We start from the raw sequence: 17136 nt of genomic DNA on the forward strand, positions 1-17136 counted from the left end.
GGACTCCCAATCACGGCCGGTTGTGATACAGCCTGGAATCGAACAAGGGGGTCTGTAGGGACGCGTCAAGCACTGAGATGCAGTGCCTTAGACCGCTGCGCCACTCGGGAGCCCAATGGCTTAGACTCGAAGAATGGCATTTTGGGAAGTGTACTTTTTTGATGTGGCTTTTCACCATTGATGTTTCATCAAGCCTTATTTAGGGAAATGCTCTATATGTTATGTGAAGGGACATATGGATTGCATTGCTCAGCAGTTTGGTGTGAAGGCTAAATACATCTGTGCCAGTCAGGTCATACAGAGGGGTCCCAAATGGTTGACACCCTTGATAGAGATGAGCGATAACAACTGTGTACAATAAATGATTGATATACTGAGCTATATTGTATGAAATTGGGCAATTATATTATTTTATACTCATAAAATTGCTCAGAGAAAGAGATTTTATTTAACAAGTAATATATATTTTTTTTTTCAAAAAAAGAAAAGGTAGGGTTCAAAATTATTGACACCCCTAAAGATTCTTATAAATAAAGTCGTCAAAAGGTTAGTATTTGGTTCCATATTCCATGCAATGACTACATCAAGCTTGTGACTCTACAAACACGTTAGATGCATTTGCACTTCGCTTTGGTTGTGTTTCAGATCATTTTGTGCCCAATAGAAATGAATGGTAAATAATGTAATGTGTCATTTTGAAATCACTATTATTGTAAATAAGAACAGAATATGTTTCTAAACACTTCTACATTAATGTGGATGCTATCATGATTACGGATAAACCTGTATGAATCGTGAATAATGATGAGTGAGAAAGTTACAGAGGGTCAAAGATCATACCCCCAAGAAATGCTAACCTCTCACCATTACCAATAACATGCGAGGTTAGCATGATCTTTTGACCCTCTGTAACTACTGAAAGTGACTCCAAAATGACACAATACGTTATTTACCATTCATTTCTATTGGGCACAAAATGATCTGAAACACAACCAAAGCGAACTGCAAATGCATCCAACATGTTTGTAGAGTCACTCTTTATCTGAGCAATTGTATTAGTATAAAATAATATAATTTCCCAAAATGTTTTTGCATACAATATAGCTCAGTATTTTAATTATTTATTTATATACAGTTATTATTGCTCAGTAAGTCGCTTTGGATAAAAGCGTCTGCTAAATGGCATATTATTATTATTATTATTATTATTATTATCTTTCTCAAGGGTGTCAATAATCTCGGGCCCCACTGTACATGTGGTCATACACAATAAGCACTGGGATGGAATGTATCTCCCCCCACCTCTGTCTCCTCCTCTAACACAGTCATGTTCAATTCTGGTTTACTGATACATAGTTACACTTTCTTCCCTCTCACACCTTGTTTGAGACATTTCAGCACGTTAAAATGCATGACCCTGAACTACACTGAACAAAAATATAAACGCAACATGTCAAGTGTTTCATGAGCTGAAATAAAAAATCCCTGAAATTTTCCATAGCACAAAAAGCGTATTTCTCTCAAATTTTGTGCACACATTTTGTTACATCCCTGTCAGTGAGCATTTCTCCTTTGCCGAGATAATCCATCCACCTGACAGGTGTGGCATATCAAGAAGCTGATTAAATAGCATGATCATTACACAGGTGCACCTTGTGCTGGGGACAATAAAAGGCCACTCTAAAATGTGCAGTTTTGTCACACAACACAATGACACAGATGTCTCACGTTTTAAGGGTGCATGCAATTGACAACATTCTACAGGCCACAATCAACAGCCTGACCAACTCTATGCGAAGGAGATGTGTCACGCTGCATGAGGCAAATGGTCACACCAGATACTGACTGGTTTTCTGGTCCACGCCGCTACTGTGTTTCTGTATCTGTGACCAACAGATGCAAATCTGTAATCCCAGTCATGTGAAATCCATAGATTAAGGCCTAATGAATTTATTTAAATTAACTGATTTCCTTATATGAACTGTAACTCAGTAAAATCTTTGAAATTGTTGCATGTTGCATTTATGTTTTTGTTCAGTTTGTGAATGTTAATAAGTAATAATGATTGGCCCATGGTAAGACATGATACACCGTGAAATACAGTCACACTGGTAAAGATTACATGGTTTAGTAACTTTTCCCCCGTTTCATTTCAGTTCTCATTTGTTTTCACAGGTAACAGTTGGAGGCAAGAGCAAATCTGTCACAAATGGTGAGTTTTCTCACTATGGTGTGTGTGTGAGTGTGTGTGCATGCGTGCGTGCTTGTTGAACCAGGGCTTTTCCAAACCTGGTGTGATTGACATCGTCACAGATCAAAAGGAGGTGAGACTAAGGAAAATGTGTCTCTTCTGAAGGACACACGTACACACACAGCTTGAATTTATTTACGAACCCTCTTCCATGGAGCCAAGTGTCCACAACTCCTACAACCATCCTCCTCTTTGTGTTCCGCTGGCCAATCAAATCTCCTTGTTATTTTGGGCACGGCTCCTTCACATGTCCTCACTGCATTGCATTGCTGTTCTATATTTAAAGACGCTGTTCCCCCTGACCTTGTTTCCCTGTATAAAGAACCTTTCATGCTCCTTAGATGGCTACCATGTCACTGTGCTGCTTCCAAAATGGCATCCTATTCCCTATGTAGTGCACTACTTTTGGCCCTTTGGTAAAAAAGTAGTGCACTACTTAGGGTGCCATTTGGGATGCAGCCCCCCCCAATCCTGCGTAGTTCACCCCATGCCACCTGGACCCGCCGAATACCGTGCCGAGCGTCGGCTTGATGCCACAGAGCAGCTGCTTGTATTGTCACATTACTGTTGCATTATGCCTGTGTGCTGTGGAGGATTACCAGCCCTTTAGGCAGCATAGTCACCAGGCTTATACACTCAACGTTAATGTTTTAAAGGCTTGTTCTCCCAGTAGGTCAATGGCTGTTGAGTGAGATTAGTAACACAGTACAATTGCATCGGTAAATACTGACACAGCGCAGAAAGACTTTACACCTATGGGGCATGTTGATTACAGTACGCCTTTCTGCCCAAGCATCTTTCCCCCGACAGTGGTACTTTTTCTAGTTCCCCATTACAGTATACACTGTATTATCAGTAGCACCCTCAGCCCAATCCAAGCCCAACTAGGGATCTCCTCTCAGGATACTACCACTGAGTCAGACTTGGGGGAATGGAAAAGCTGCCGCACTCCTTTTGGGTGTCACCCTAAATAGCGCCCCCACCCTTGCAACCTTCGCAATTCTTCAGCTGAAATAGCCCCCTGGGGAATGAATTGAAGGGCAAATGACAATGGTACAGCTATCAATCACTCTAGTGTCACTGCAGAGACCTCAGAGTATGTGTCAACAGAGGTCTCATACTGGGTCTGATATACACAGCTACACACACACACACACAAACTATCGCTCACATACACAAACTATCGCTCACATACACAAACGCATGCTTGTACGTGCACACACAAACATTTTGAATAACAGCTCTTACATTAGATTACTTGTTTATCAATCATTGTTTCTATTAACACCTAATAAAGTTTGATAAGCTATGCCATTGTCTGAAGGAGTGGATACATACTTCTCTCTGTGATTTAATTAAGTATGACTCACTTAGTACTAGAATTACCTCACTGCTTTATTTTAAAGTGATTGGCTGTTCTGGTTGTTTTGCTTGCAACATTTTGCCACTTTCTGCGCAGTTTTTCCACTTCATAAGACTTTTGTGGCTTTTGGTCACTTTTTGTTGGAGACTTTTCCTCAGGACTAATGATCTTTTCCCCCCTGTCTCTCAGCAGGTGTTGGATGCTAACAACACAGAGGAAAAACCCTGAGGAAGAAGCCCCAACTGATGAAATGCAAGACTCTACTATGTGTATTCATAACCCAAAATATATCCATTACAACCACACAGGGGTCACAGGGGTCACAGGGGTCACAGGGGTCACGTTATGCTTTAGGAAAGGGGGAGGGAGGGAGTACAGGTTATTGATTTTGGGTGGTATTCAGAGTTGAGATCCTCACGTTTAACTCTTACTTTTGTGTAAATCATTCATTGATGTCAATGGGAGACATGCGCCAACATTTGAATACCATCCCAAAATACATATTAGCACTGTATTTAAAGCCCTGTATTTTATGAGGTATTTTAGATTTTGAATGAAACAGCCTTTGCACAATCCCTCGTACGTCCTAATAGAATCAATGCTGTGAAAATATCATTTGATCAACCACATTTGTAGGAAATAATTTATGTTAGTAATTAAATATATTTTAACCCCACCCCTTTGGGCTTGACTTAATTTATTTGATAAACAAAATAATTCAAAGAATTTATATGAAACTTTCAAAATAATTGTAAAAGTTGTTTAAATGTCATCCAAAATGTAATGTATTCTATAGAGATACAGTAAGAATTTAAATAGCCATAGTGAACTGAAAGCTTCCAGTTGCATAAGGTTGACATTAGCGGGCAGTCTGATCATAAATATGTACTACCTACACCAGAGGAGGCTGGTAGGAGGAGCTTTAGGAGGACAGGCTCATTGTAATGGCTGGAATGGAATTCATCTAACGGAGTCAAACATGTGGTTTCCATGTCTGATGTGTTTGATACCTTTCCATTTATTCCATTCCAGACATTACAATGAGCCCGTCCTCCTATAGCTCCTCCCGCCAGCCTCCTCTGACATACACTGAGTGTACAAAACATTAGGAACAGCTTCCTAATATTGAGTTGCACCCCCTTTTGCCCTCAGAATTTGCAGTTGTGTCAAGTTGGCTGGATGTCCTTTGGGTGGTGGACCATTCTTAATATACATGGGAAACTGTTGAGCGTGAAAAACCCAGCAGCATTGCAGTTCTTGACACAAACCGGTGCGCCTGGCACCTACTACCATACCCCTTTCAAAGGCACTTAAATCTTTTGTCTTGCCCATTCACCCTCTAAATGGCACACACACACAATCCATGTCCCAATTGTCTCAAGGCTTAAAAATCCTTCTTTAACCTGTCATCTCCCCTTCATCTACACTGATTGAAGGGGATTTAACAAGTGACATCAATAAGGAATCATAGCTTTCATCTGGATTCACCTGGTCATGGAAAGAGCAGGTGTTCCTAATGGTTTGTACACTCAGTATATATGTCATATTCACATTATTCAGTCATACAGTAGGCCTATGTATGGGGTATTTTAGTTTTTAGTTATGAATTAGCAGTAAACACTATCACAGCTTTTTTGAGATGTGTTCACATTTTGTACTCAATTTGTGGAAATGACTAAATGAGTATTACTGCATCACAGCTGTTTTATCCTCCCAAATATACTTTTATTTGACTGATACTTTGGTGTTGTCTTGCTCCCGCTAAGCTGGATCTGGGCTGATGGTCCTTTACATACTTGACTTATTTTATATTCGGACTGCCACATAGTCATAAGAAGGCTGTCCTAATATGGACACCATATATATTGAATAGCTCTTCTCTACAGGGGACCTAAACCATGAACTACAACTTACTATCATAATAAGCACTGGTTGCTGATGCTAAACCCTTCCAATAATAATGCGTAGGACTGCAGCAAGTTTATCAGAGGGTAAATGACAGTTGGGCTTGACTTCAGTTGGTATCCATGAGGACGTAAAGGGCTTAGTGTATAACAAGGCTCATGGAATTAAGAACTATCCAGGAAAAGTGTGACTAAAGTGAACAATATGATATTTATTTACTTTTATATGGACTAAGACTAGGCTTTATACCAACGTTTTCAACAATGAAGTTTAGTTTCCAAGCAAGGCTTCCTGAGTGGCGCAGCGGTCTAAGGCACTGCATCGCAGTGCTTGAGGCGTCACTACAGACCCGGGTTCGATCCCGGGCTGTGACACAGCCGGCCGTGTCCGGGAGACCCATGAGGTGGTGCACAATTGGCCCAGCGTCGTCTGGGTTAGGGGAGGGTTTGGCTGTCCGGGATTTCCTTGTCCCATCACGCTCCAGGGACTCCTGTGGCGGCCTGGGCGCCTACACACTGACTTCGGTCGCCAGTTGTACGGTGTTTCCTCTGACACACTGGTGCGGCTGGCTTCCGGGTTAAGCGTGCAGGGTCGTGTTTTGGAGGATGCATGGCTCTCGACCTTCGCCTCTCCCAAGTCCGTACGAGAGTTGCAGCGATGGGACAAGACTGTAACTACCAATTGGGGAGAAAAAGGGGTAAAAGTACCAAGAAATTAAAATAAAATAGTTTCCAAGCAAAAATTTTTGCCTTTTTTGAGAATGTCCTATTTTTTATTGTTGTAATAATTTCTAATCATGCTTCGTATTTTAAAGGTTAGTGTTTTCTAATTATATTTGCACCATTTTGAAACACCGTGGGAAAGCAACATTATATGAGATTTGCAGCATATTGCAAGTTGAGGGGAAAAGCAAAGATCCGTCTGTCTAAAATACAGCATCCTTTACTGATTTATACCACAATATAAACTGAGTGGTTCGAGCCCTGAATGCTGATTGACTGACAGCCATGGTATATCAGACCGTATACTACAGGTATGACAAAACATTTGTTACTTTATTTACATACTTTACTGATTTATACCACAATAGAATACTGTACTAGGCTTCTAATTAACATACAGTGCTATACTCACCTGAATGTTTCACTGTGACATTCTGAATATGAGGTAGTATCCATCTTTGTCAATGGTCCTTGTGTAAATGGAGAGTATTGTAAGTAACTCATATAACGTAAAGGACTGTCTCGTTTGAAGGTATTGTTTGAAGCTTGTTCATTGTCCCTGCTACAGCAATAAATAAATAAAACAATGCTGAGAATGTCTTGTGATTTGTTTGTGATGTTTTGTCTTTCATGAGATTTAAAAATATATATATTTGGATGGATGAAAATCTGTTGACAGACCTGTGATGATTTTCATGGAGGGGAGTGTAGGGTAGGAATTTCAACAAAACCCTGTGTGTAAAGTGCTTGCATGTACGTGTGTGCGCGCATGTATGTGTGTGCATGAGTATGCCTTCTGATATGTTGGGGTTCCATTGTCTAAGGTTCTAACAATAGCTGGACAACCATAGGGCAGTGCAGTCACATGAGTAGGAAGGGACACGCTATGTAGACTTGATGGCCAAACCTAAACCTGTTTGGATTCTGAACCCCAAAGAATTGCAGCCTCTGTATCGGTATCCCTCTTCTCTCTCTCTCTCTCTCTCTCTCTGCCTTGGGCTCAGGTAAGGGTTATTACTTCATACTGGCATACCTCTATACATAACTGCCTTGGTATTCATCACAGACAGACCTTTACATTGTATTGAAATCAATCAACTTTTAATGATTCTTTGCTTGAAGATGAGTGGTTTTCTGCTATAGTATATTATTATGGGCTACATGGGCTGGTTATTAACTATTGACTTAATGGACTGCATCCTAATTGTGAATACCATTTAGAAAGACAATTATGTAATGTTAAGGGAATAGTAAAATGATAATACAAAATCCTGTGATTGGTCATAAAAGTTGCAGACAATTCACTCTCTCTACAATTGAGCCTAGGGGAAGGGGGGCTTTCACCCATTTTGGTAACCCTTTATTTGAAGTGTACCTACATAAGGACTTTATAACACTTTCAAAAATTGTACTGCTTGTGAATGTGTTATGTATTTGTTATGAATGTGTTATGAAGCCCTCATGTAGGTACTCTTCAAATAAATAATTACCTACATTTGTTTTATGACCAATATTTAGACTTTTTTTTATATATACAGAAACATCAGAATCCAACAAATATAATGACCGAACAAATACCAATTAACTCACTACCTGTGAGAAAATTAACGTAAAACAAAACAAAAAGATAACGTCAAACTAAAACCACATTCAGATAGCATCACTGGCTAATCACATCACATTGAGAGAGAATATGACATGAGGGTTAGGCTTATGGTTTTCATTTAACACCATTTGAAGAATTACAGACATTTCTAAAGCCACTGACAGGGTTCTGGCAAGCCGTTAGACATCACCAGGCATGACATGACGATCAATTTCATGAGTGGTGAAGGGTCTGGGACTGCCCACCTGTCCTAAAGTACATCACTGACTGTCCTGTTAGTGCCTAAAGCAGACGGTGTCCTTGGCCACCATTCCCAGTTTAGACTCAGTTACAAAGGTATGTTTCTTTTTCCACTGGTCAGAAGAGGACCTGCTGTAGACCCATTGTATCTATAGTAGGGAGTATGGATGAGTGCAATTTTGTTTGGATCAAGCCCTCATTAAATAAACAGTTTAGGCATATATAGTGTTCTTCTAAGACGAGCTAAGTAATTGATCAGACTGACAATGTCCTCTGAGCCAGTCAGCAAGCCAGAGCCAATACCTCAGATGTCAAGAGAAAGACGGAGTGCTGTGAGAGGGAGATTGACTGAATACTGTGTGAGAATGATGTAGTGCTGTGTGAGAAAGATTGAGTGCTGTGTGAGAAAGATTGAGTGCTGTGTGAGAAAGATTGAGTGCTGGGAGGTGATGATAGTAGCCTAGTCTACAATGTGTTGTTATCCTGTATGGCTTACTCTTATAGCATTATCATGTACTCAAGTAAAGGTGTATCTTGTATTTTAGGGTTCAGATAAAACAAAATGTCAGACACAGAAGAAGTGGAGGAAGTGCAGTAAGTATCATATGTATTTGTATTATTATTATTATTATATATATTTAATGTTTTAAAACCTTCCACTATATCAAACTAATCAAATATTTATTTTGTTTTCACGCCACTTCTTTTGTGAAGGGAGGAAGAAGGTAAGATTGCTTTGTCTGTAAGTCTGTCAATAAATTGAGATTTTACTCAAATCATTTTAATGAATTAGATTAGTGGCGATTTGAGAAATGTTTTATCATTTTTGTCAATTTGAAAGATTCACTGCTTGTGTATATGCAAATGCCCTGTATATTTTATTACACAATTATACTTTTATGACCCCATCCCCTACAACTTCAAAAGGACTATTCTATCCTGATTAACATGAAATCCTTCTAATAATGCTTACAACCTTTTATATGATATGATCAAGCTAAGAGAGTCACTGTCCTTTATTACAGATGGATCCAAGCCCAAACCAAAGTAAGTTTTTAGATTACCCCTAAATCATGAATGAATTTGACAGACTATGATTTAAGGCTCTATTCAATCTGTAACGCTGAAGCGTTACAGATTCCGCAATAGAAATGTAAACATATGCAGCGTTCACCGTGAATGCAGCGTTCACCGTGAATGCAGTCTCTCCTAAAGCGGGAACACTGCCTTTAAATTTAAATCACGCTGTAAAGCTGAACTTCCACGATGCGGGTTGAAAAGAGCCCTTGCTTTGGTTTAGGTCTTAAAGCTGAGAAGGGTAAACAGATCCACTGGTCACCCCAGGCCCATTTGTAAAAAAAATAAAAAATAATAGTACATGTGCATGTAACTGTGATGGACGCTGTAGGAGAGAGGAATAACGTTGTGGGAGAGACAAAAAGTGAGTAAAAAAACACCCTACATTTACATCCCGCCCTGAATGTAAGCCAGGGCGGGATCAGCCAGCGGCGGCTTCCCGCATGCGCGATTCATTTGCAGTCTGGACGGGGAGGGGTGAACATCTCCTGCTCTGACTGCAGCTGGGAGGGACTGCTGCGCGAGGACTGAGCCGCCTGTGAGTGCTTTGGGACGGGGGTGGGGCCCGGGGCCCACGGCAGCACCCGCTGCTCGTTGAGAAGAGTAAGAATGATACGTGCTTTCACATCAGAGTCTCCAAAAGTCTCCAATAACACCAGAAAAAGTCGCTAGATTTGTCGCTAGTCGCTTTTATGAAAATGTGTCGCTAGAGGGGTCTGAAAACTCGCTAAATATAGCGACAAAGTCGCTAAGTTGGCAACACTGCCTCCAAGTGTTTCTGGGTGGCTCTTTTTTTATTTTCCCCTGACAGATTATACGTTACATTATAAATGATGTTGAAAGATAATGTGACATTTACTGAAATGCTCAAATTGAGATTACATATACTCTAGACACACAATTTTCATTTCCATAGGTTTGTGCCAAACATCTCTGTGCCAAAGATGCCTGATGGCGAGAAAGTGGATTTTGATGTAAGTTGAATCACATAAACACACACACACACACACACACACACACACACACACACACACACACACACACACACACCACAGGTGGTTGGTGGCACCTTAATTGGGGAGGATGGGCTTGTGGTAATGGCTGGAGTGGAATAGGTGGAATGGTATCAAATACATTAAACAAATGTTTCCATGGTTTCCATGTGTTTGATGCCATTCCATTTGCTCCGTTCCAGCCATTCATTATGAGGCGTCCTCCCCTCAGCAGCCTCCACTGCTACACACACATCATGATAAAAAAACGAACTTACCATTTGTGACAGATTTGCTCCAACTGTCTCCTGTTAAAATGAAGCAAATGAGAGGTACAGAAAGTCAATAAAAGATTACGTCTAACTAGGGAAATGACTATTTTCAGGGTGTATTACGTGTATATTATGTCTTACCAAAACACACAACTCTTATTACTTAATCTGATTCTTCCTTGTGGTGGTCAGGACATCCACAGGAAGCGTCAGGAGAAGGACCTGTCTGAGCTCCAGTCTTTGATCGAGTCTCACTTCATCCAGAGGAAGAAGGAAGAAGAGGAGCTCATCACTCTCGTCAACAGGATTGTGAGTCGGCCATTTTAGAATCTGGAGAGTGAATGTTCTTTCACTGTTCCTAGAAACATGGCAACGCGACACATAATGACTTTGTCACTGAGTCTGTGCGTGTGCAGGAGAAACGTCGTGCGGAGAGGGCAGAGCAGCAGAGGGATCGTGCAGAGCGCGAGAAAGAGAGGCAGGCCAGGGTTGCGGTGAGTCTTCTCTCCATTATGACACTTAGCCAATGTGTGTTCTATGCTGGAATTGAACCCACAACCTGTGTGTTGCACGCTCTTACCAACTGACCCACACAGGACCACATATGACTAAAACAATATAACTTCTAATGGCCAACGTGGCAACAGGTTGTGGATGTAATTTCTATGATGGATCTTGCTAGATATTTCCTTCCCTAATGCTCTGTCTTCCTTCCCTAATGCTCTGTCTTTCTTCCCTAATGCTCCGTGTCTTTCTTCCCTAATGCTCTGTGTCTTTTTTTCCTAATGCTCAGTGTCTTTCTTCCCTAATGCTCTGTATCTTTTTTTCCTAATGCTCCGTGTCTTTCTTCCCTAATGCTCTGTGTCTTTCTTCCCTAATGCTCCGTGTCTTTCTTCCCTAATGCTCAGTGTCTTTCTTCCCTAATGCTCCGTGTCTTTCTTCCCTAATGCTCCGTGTCTTTCTTCCCTAATGCTCCGTGTCTTTCTTCCCTAATGCTCTGTGTCTTTTTTTCCTAATGCTCAGTGTCTTTCTTCCCTAATGCTCTGTATCTTTTTTTCCTAATGCTCCGTGTCTTTCTTCCCTAATGCTCTGTGTCTTTCTTCCCTAATGCACTGTGTCTTTTTTTCCTAATGCTCAGTGTCTTTCTTCCCTAATGCTCTGTATCTTTTTTTTCCTAATGCTCAGTGTCTTTCTTCCCTAATGCTCTGTATCTTTTTTTTCCTAATGCTCCGTGTCTTTCTTCCCTAATGCTCTGTGTCTTTCTTCCCTAATGCTCTGTATCTTTTTTTTCCTAATGCTCAGTGTCTTTCTTCCCTAATGCTCTGTGTCTTTCTTCCCTAATGCTCTGTATCTTTTTTTTCCTAATGCTCAGTGTCTTTCTTCCCAATGCTCTGTGTCTTTCTTCCCTAATGCTCTGTGTCTTTCTTCCCTAATGCTCTGTATCTTTTTTTTCCTAATGCTCCGTGTCTTTCTTCCCTAATGCTCTGTGTCTTTCTTCCCTAATGCTCTGTGTCTTTCTTCCCAATGCTCTGTGTCTTTTTTTCCTAATGCTCCGTGTCTTTCTTCCCTAATGCTCTGTGTCTTTCTTCCCTAATGCTCTGTGTCTTTCTTCCCAATGCTCTGTGTCTTTTTTTCCTAATGCTCAGTGTCTTTCTTACCTAATGCTCTGTGTCTTTCTTCCCTAATGCTCTGTATCTTTTTTTTCCTAATGCTCCGTGTCTTTCTTCCCTAATGCTCTGTGTCTTTCTTCCCTAATGCTCCGTGTCTTTCTTCCCAATGCTCTGTGTCTTTTTTTCCTAATGCTCAGTGTCTTTCTTACCTAATGCTCAGTGTCTTTCTTCCCTAATGCTCTGTATATATTTTTTCCTAATGCTCCGTGTCTTTCTTCCCTAATGCTCCGTGTCTTTCTTCCCTAATGCTCTGTGTCTTTTTTTCCTAATGCTCAGTGTCTTTCTTCCCTAATGCTCTGTGTCTTTCTTCCCTAATGCTCTGTATCTTTTTTTTCCTAATGCTCAGTGTCTTTCTTCCCTAATGCTCTGTATCTTTTTTTTCCTAATGCTCTGTGTCTTTCTTCCCTAATGCTCTGTGTCTTTTTTTCCTAATGCTCAGTGTCTTTCTTCCCTAATGCTCAGTTTCTTTCTTCCCTAATGCTCAGTGTCTTTCTTCCCTAATGCTCCATATCTTTCTTCCCTAATGCTTAGTGTCTTTCTTCCCTAATGCTCCGTATCTTTCTTCCCTAATGCTCCGTATCTTTCTTCCCTAATGCTCCGTATCTTTCTTCCCTAATGCTCAGTGTCTTTCTTCCCTAATGCTCCGTGTGCAGGAGGAGAAGGAAAGGAAGGAGGCAGAGGACCAGCGTAGGAAGCATGATGATGACGCCAAGAAGAAGAAGGCTCTCACCAACATGACCCACCAGTATGGAGGTATCCAGCAGAAGGTATCTCCAAAAACATTTTTAAAAACCTGCGTATTCTTTATCATAAAGATATTGATAATAGTGTAACGGAAGCATCCAAGTAATGTGGGGCAATGAACATTTCCTCCAAAATATTTTGATTTAAAAAATATACACTACCGGTCAAAAGTTTTAGAACACCTACTCATTCAAGGGTTTTTCTTTATTTTTAGTATTTTCTACATTGTAGAATAGTGAAGACATCAAAACTATGAAATAAGACAAATGGAATCATGTAGTAACCCAAAAAGTGTTAAACAAATAAATCAAAATATTTTTTATATTTGAGATTCTTCAAGTAGCCACCCTTTGCCTTGATGACATCTTTGTACACTCTTGGCATTCTCTCAACCAGCTTCACCTGGAATGCTTTTCCAACAGTCTTGAAGGAGTTCCCACATATGCTGAGCATTTGTTGGCTGCTTTTCCTTCACTCTGCGGTCCAACTCATCCCAAACCATCTCAATTTGGTTGAGGTCAGGAGATTGTGGAGGCCAGGTCATCTGATGCAGCGCTCCATCACTCTCCTTCTTGGTCAAATAGCCCTTACACAGCCTGGAGGTGTGTTGGGTCATTGTCCTGTTGAAAAACAAATGATAGTCCCACTAAGCCCAAACCAGATGGGGTGGCGTATCGCTGCAGAATGCTGTGGTAGCCATGCTGGTTAAGTGTGCCTTGACTTCTAAATAAATCACAGACAGTGTCACCAGTAAAGCACCCCCACACCATAACACCTCCTCCTCCATGCTTTACGGTGGGAAATACACATGCGGAGATCATCCGTTCACCCACACCGCGTCTCACAAAGACACGGCGGTTGGAACCAAAAATCTCCAATTTGGATTCCAGACCAAAGGACAAATGTCCACCGGTCTAATGTCCATTGCTCATGTTTCTTGGCCCAAGCAAGTCTCTTCTTATTTCTGTCCTTTAGTAGTTGTTTCTTTGCAGTAATTCGACCATGAAGGCCTGATTCACAGTCTCCTCCGAACAGTTGATGTTGAGATGTGTCTGTTACTTGAACTCTGTGAAGCATTTATTTGGGCTGCAATTTCTGAGGCTGGTAACTCTAATGAACTTATCCTCTGCAGCAGAGGTAACTCTGGGTCTTCCATTTTTGTGTCAGTCCTCATGAGAGCCAGTTTCATCATAGCACTTGATGGTTTTTGCGACTGCACTTTAAGAAACTTTCAAAGTTCTTGAAATGTTCCATATTGACTGACCTTCATGTCTTAAAGTAATGATGGACTGCCGTTTCTCTTTGCTTATTTGAGCTGTTCTTGCCAAAATATGGACTTGGTCTTTTACCAAATAGGGGTATCTTCTGTATACCCCCCCTACCTTGTCACAACCCAACTGATTGGCTCAAACGCATTAAGAAGGAAAGAAATTCCACAAATGAACTTTTAAGAAGGCACACCTGTTAATTGAAATGCATTCCAGGTGACTACCTCATGAAGCTGGTTGAGAGAATGCCAAGAGTGTGCAAAGCTGTCATCAAGGCAAAGGGTGGACATTTGAAGAATCTCAAATATAAAATATATTTTGATTTGTTTAACACTTTTTTGGTTACTACATGATTCCATATGTGTTTTTTCATAGTTTTGATGTCTTCACTATTATTCTACAATGTAGAAAATATTTAAAAAATATATTTTAAAAAAAAACCTTGAATGAGTAGCAGTGTCCAAACTTTTGACCGGTAGTGTATTTACACAAAATCTCTGAGAACAATCGTATTTCCCATTTTTCAATGCTCAGAGCGAAAACCGCAAAGGAGCCAAGAAACAGACAGAGAGGGAGAAGAAGAAGAAGATTCTTGCTGACCGAAGGAAACCTCTCAACATCGACCATCTGAATGAGGACAAACTCAAGTATGTCATAGTTCATATTCAGAATTTGCCTGTCCTCAGAAAAGCTGACAGTGTTATCATAATTATTTATGATGGTTTATGTCTGACGTTTTTCATTTTATGACTGAACATGACTATCTGAATGGTTTAGAGTGATGTAGATTCTTCAGTGAGACAACAAAGGTTCTTTGGGGCAAGAAAGCAAGTGTTCTGATCCACTGTTGCCCGACAGGGAGAAGGCCAGTGAGATGTGGCAGTGGATGATGGAGTTGGAGGCAGAGAAGTTTGACCTCAGTGAGAAACTCAAGAAACAGAAGTATGATGTAAGTCACCTAGACCTAACACAGAAACGAGTATGCAACAGTCACCCTCAATGAAATACATCGGCAAGTTCCTGGGTTCCTTTCTCCTCTCAACCTCCCTGGGATCTGGGGAATACTGCGAGATAGTCTTGTCTGCTTTCGGATGGCAATGAGAGAGGTCCCAGGCAGTGGGTACAAGGGTTGGGGTCAATTCCATTTCAATTCAGAAAGTAAACCAAATTCCAATTCGACATTTTCCTTATTGAAAAACATTTAAGAGACTTAGAATTTGAAAGTACTTCCTGAATTGACCCCAACCCTGGTCGGTACATGAAAGGTGAACTACAGTACTAGTGAACAGGTTAAACTACAGGTGAATTCTGAGGTCTATAGTATCATCCCGTTCCTGGGTTCCTCTCCACCTCTCAGATGGACTCCACCTGTGCAGGTTTCTTCCACAGTAACTAAAAAGTGTTGTTTAAACGCTTACAGCAAGTCTTGTGTGTCCTTACAGATTAACCAGCTTCTCACTCGGGTCCAGGACCACCAGAGGTAAGTAACACGGCGGTCCAGAATTTTGGACTTTGAGGGACATCAGAATTCGTGTTTATTAGGGTACAAAATGGAAAAACAAGTAGAATACAGAACAGACAAGCATCTCTTATTGGATGAGTACAGAGTACATTTTGGAACAGTTTCTTCCATTTCGTGCCTAATGAACAAGACCCAGAATAGTGGTTTTCGTTTTAATTGGACTCACTGGTTGCCATTCCATCAACAACTCCATTTCCCATCATTCCTTTCAAACTCCCAAGCAGGGACAGTCATTTATTTACCAGTGGAACAAGCATTTATCATTCATTGCCAATCACTCTATTAGACATTGTAACAGAAAACCTGATTGAAACCAAAGAAATAGCCATGACCATCGCTTACACCGCCTGTGTCCGTCTCTGTGTGTGTGTGTGTCTGCATTGTATGTAGCATTGTCACTGCACGATAGCTTCAAAACGTTGTAAGTGGTCACGATACAAACTGCCAAGATGGTCTGGTCTGAAATTGAAGCACAATACAACCATTCCATCATAAAAATCAAGCCAAAATAACTAAAAGCCTGTGTAACTGATGGACTGACTGAAACCATTAAACTAATTCACACTTGACCCATAAGTGTACCACTTTTGCCGTCGGATTCTCTGACTCCCCCTTGTATGAGGGGGAGTGAACAAGTGCACACTTCAAGGGTGAAGAGTTAAATAATCAGTATGCAGGAAAGTGCTGCAGCAGAGACTTTCACTACTGGGCTGACTACCTGGCTGCCAAGCCATTCAGCTTTTTTAACCCTATCCTGCCCCTCTCAGCGCCAAAGGTCGCGGCAAGAAGATGGGCCGGGTGAGGTAAAGGAGCTGCCGCCATGGTCAAGGGCAGACAGCCGTGACTGGAGATCCATCCACGATAATAATGTGTCTGTATACGTGTTCATCATTATGGCATAACGTCAGAATGGATCACATGTACCAAGTCAATAAATGAGTCACTCAACCCTGGTACCCCTTTTTGAGAATATACAGAATAAACCTGTCACTTCAAATTAGATGTTGCCACACAATTCAGCCCTGCACTGACCGTTCTACTTTTACTACTGATCGTTTTCCCACATGGTATTGTGGGTATTTCATAAATTCACGTAGCCTACTATTACAACAAATTATCATTATTCATTTCAACATAGTAGTACACATGACCTTATCAATACACTAGATAACTTGCAAACACTTTCAGTGACAGACGTACAGTCACGAGTCAAAACAACCCACATAGGACTGGGTGTAGCATTGTTAGGTGAAAAAAGACATGAAATCACATTCAGAGAACATAGAAGTGTACGGTATGCAGCTGCACTATGGTGCATTCACGCCAACCAATAACCAACACTTATTCTACATCAGAGTGGCACTTTTCTGCTCTTTGTAAATATCAACAACACAAATGAGGGATTGTTACCATGTAAGGACATTTTCAGCAGTAGCATAGACATGCGAGAAAATAGATCTATATAGAATATGGGCCCCGTGTCGCTCAGTTGGAAGAGCATGAT

General features: G+C 40.9%; 2 protein-coding genes across 3 annotated transcripts in view; both read left to right on the forward strand.

Moving 5' to 3' along the window:
• Positions 1 to 4537, forward strand: part of LOC121531483 (non-muscle caldesmon-like) — a 30837-nt gene extending 26300 nt beyond the window's left edge. Inside the window, exons 14-15 of the mRNA XM_041836721.2 lie at positions 2176 to 2212; positions 3804 to 4537. Of these exons, the coding sequence (XP_041692655.2) occupies positions 2176 to 2212; positions 3804 to 3820 (54 nt within the window). The 3' untranslated portion in view covers positions 3821 to 4537. The remainder of the gene's footprint in view (positions 1 to 2175; positions 2213 to 3803) is intronic.
• A 2542-nt stretch (positions 4538 to 7079) lies between these two features.
• Positions 7080 to 16580, forward strand: LOC121531631 (troponin T, cardiac muscle isoforms-like). Of its 2 annotated transcripts, none has more exons than XM_041836957.2 (12): positions 7080 to 7245; positions 8633 to 8681; positions 8802 to 8812; positions 9113 to 9134; positions 10081 to 10138; positions 10621 to 10737; positions 10845 to 10922; positions 12752 to 12865; positions 14645 to 14757; positions 14969 to 15059; positions 15553 to 15590; positions 16400 to 16580. In XM_041836957.2, exons 2-12 carry the CDS (start codon positions 8650 to 8652, stop codon positions 16437 to 16439), a joined length of 714 nt encoding a protein of 237 aa, XP_041692891.1. In that variant the 5' UTR covers positions 7080 to 7245; positions 8633 to 8649; the 3' UTR covers positions 16440 to 16580. The 2 variants fall into 2 exon arrangements, with proteins under 2 accessions (XP_041692891.1, XP_041692892.1); XM_041836958.1 differs by lacking the exon at positions 7080 to 7245 and adding an exon at positions 8155 to 8183.
• The last annotated feature ends 556 nt before the right edge of the window (positions 16581 to 17136 follow it).

Source organism: Coregonus clupeaformis, chromosome 19, assembly GCF_020615455.1.
Source record: "Coregonus clupeaformis isolate EN_2021a chromosome 19, ASM2061545v1, whole genome shotgun sequence".
Classification (NCBI taxonomy): domain Eukaryota; kingdom Metazoa; phylum Chordata; class Actinopteri; order Salmoniformes; family Salmonidae; genus Coregonus; species Coregonus clupeaformis.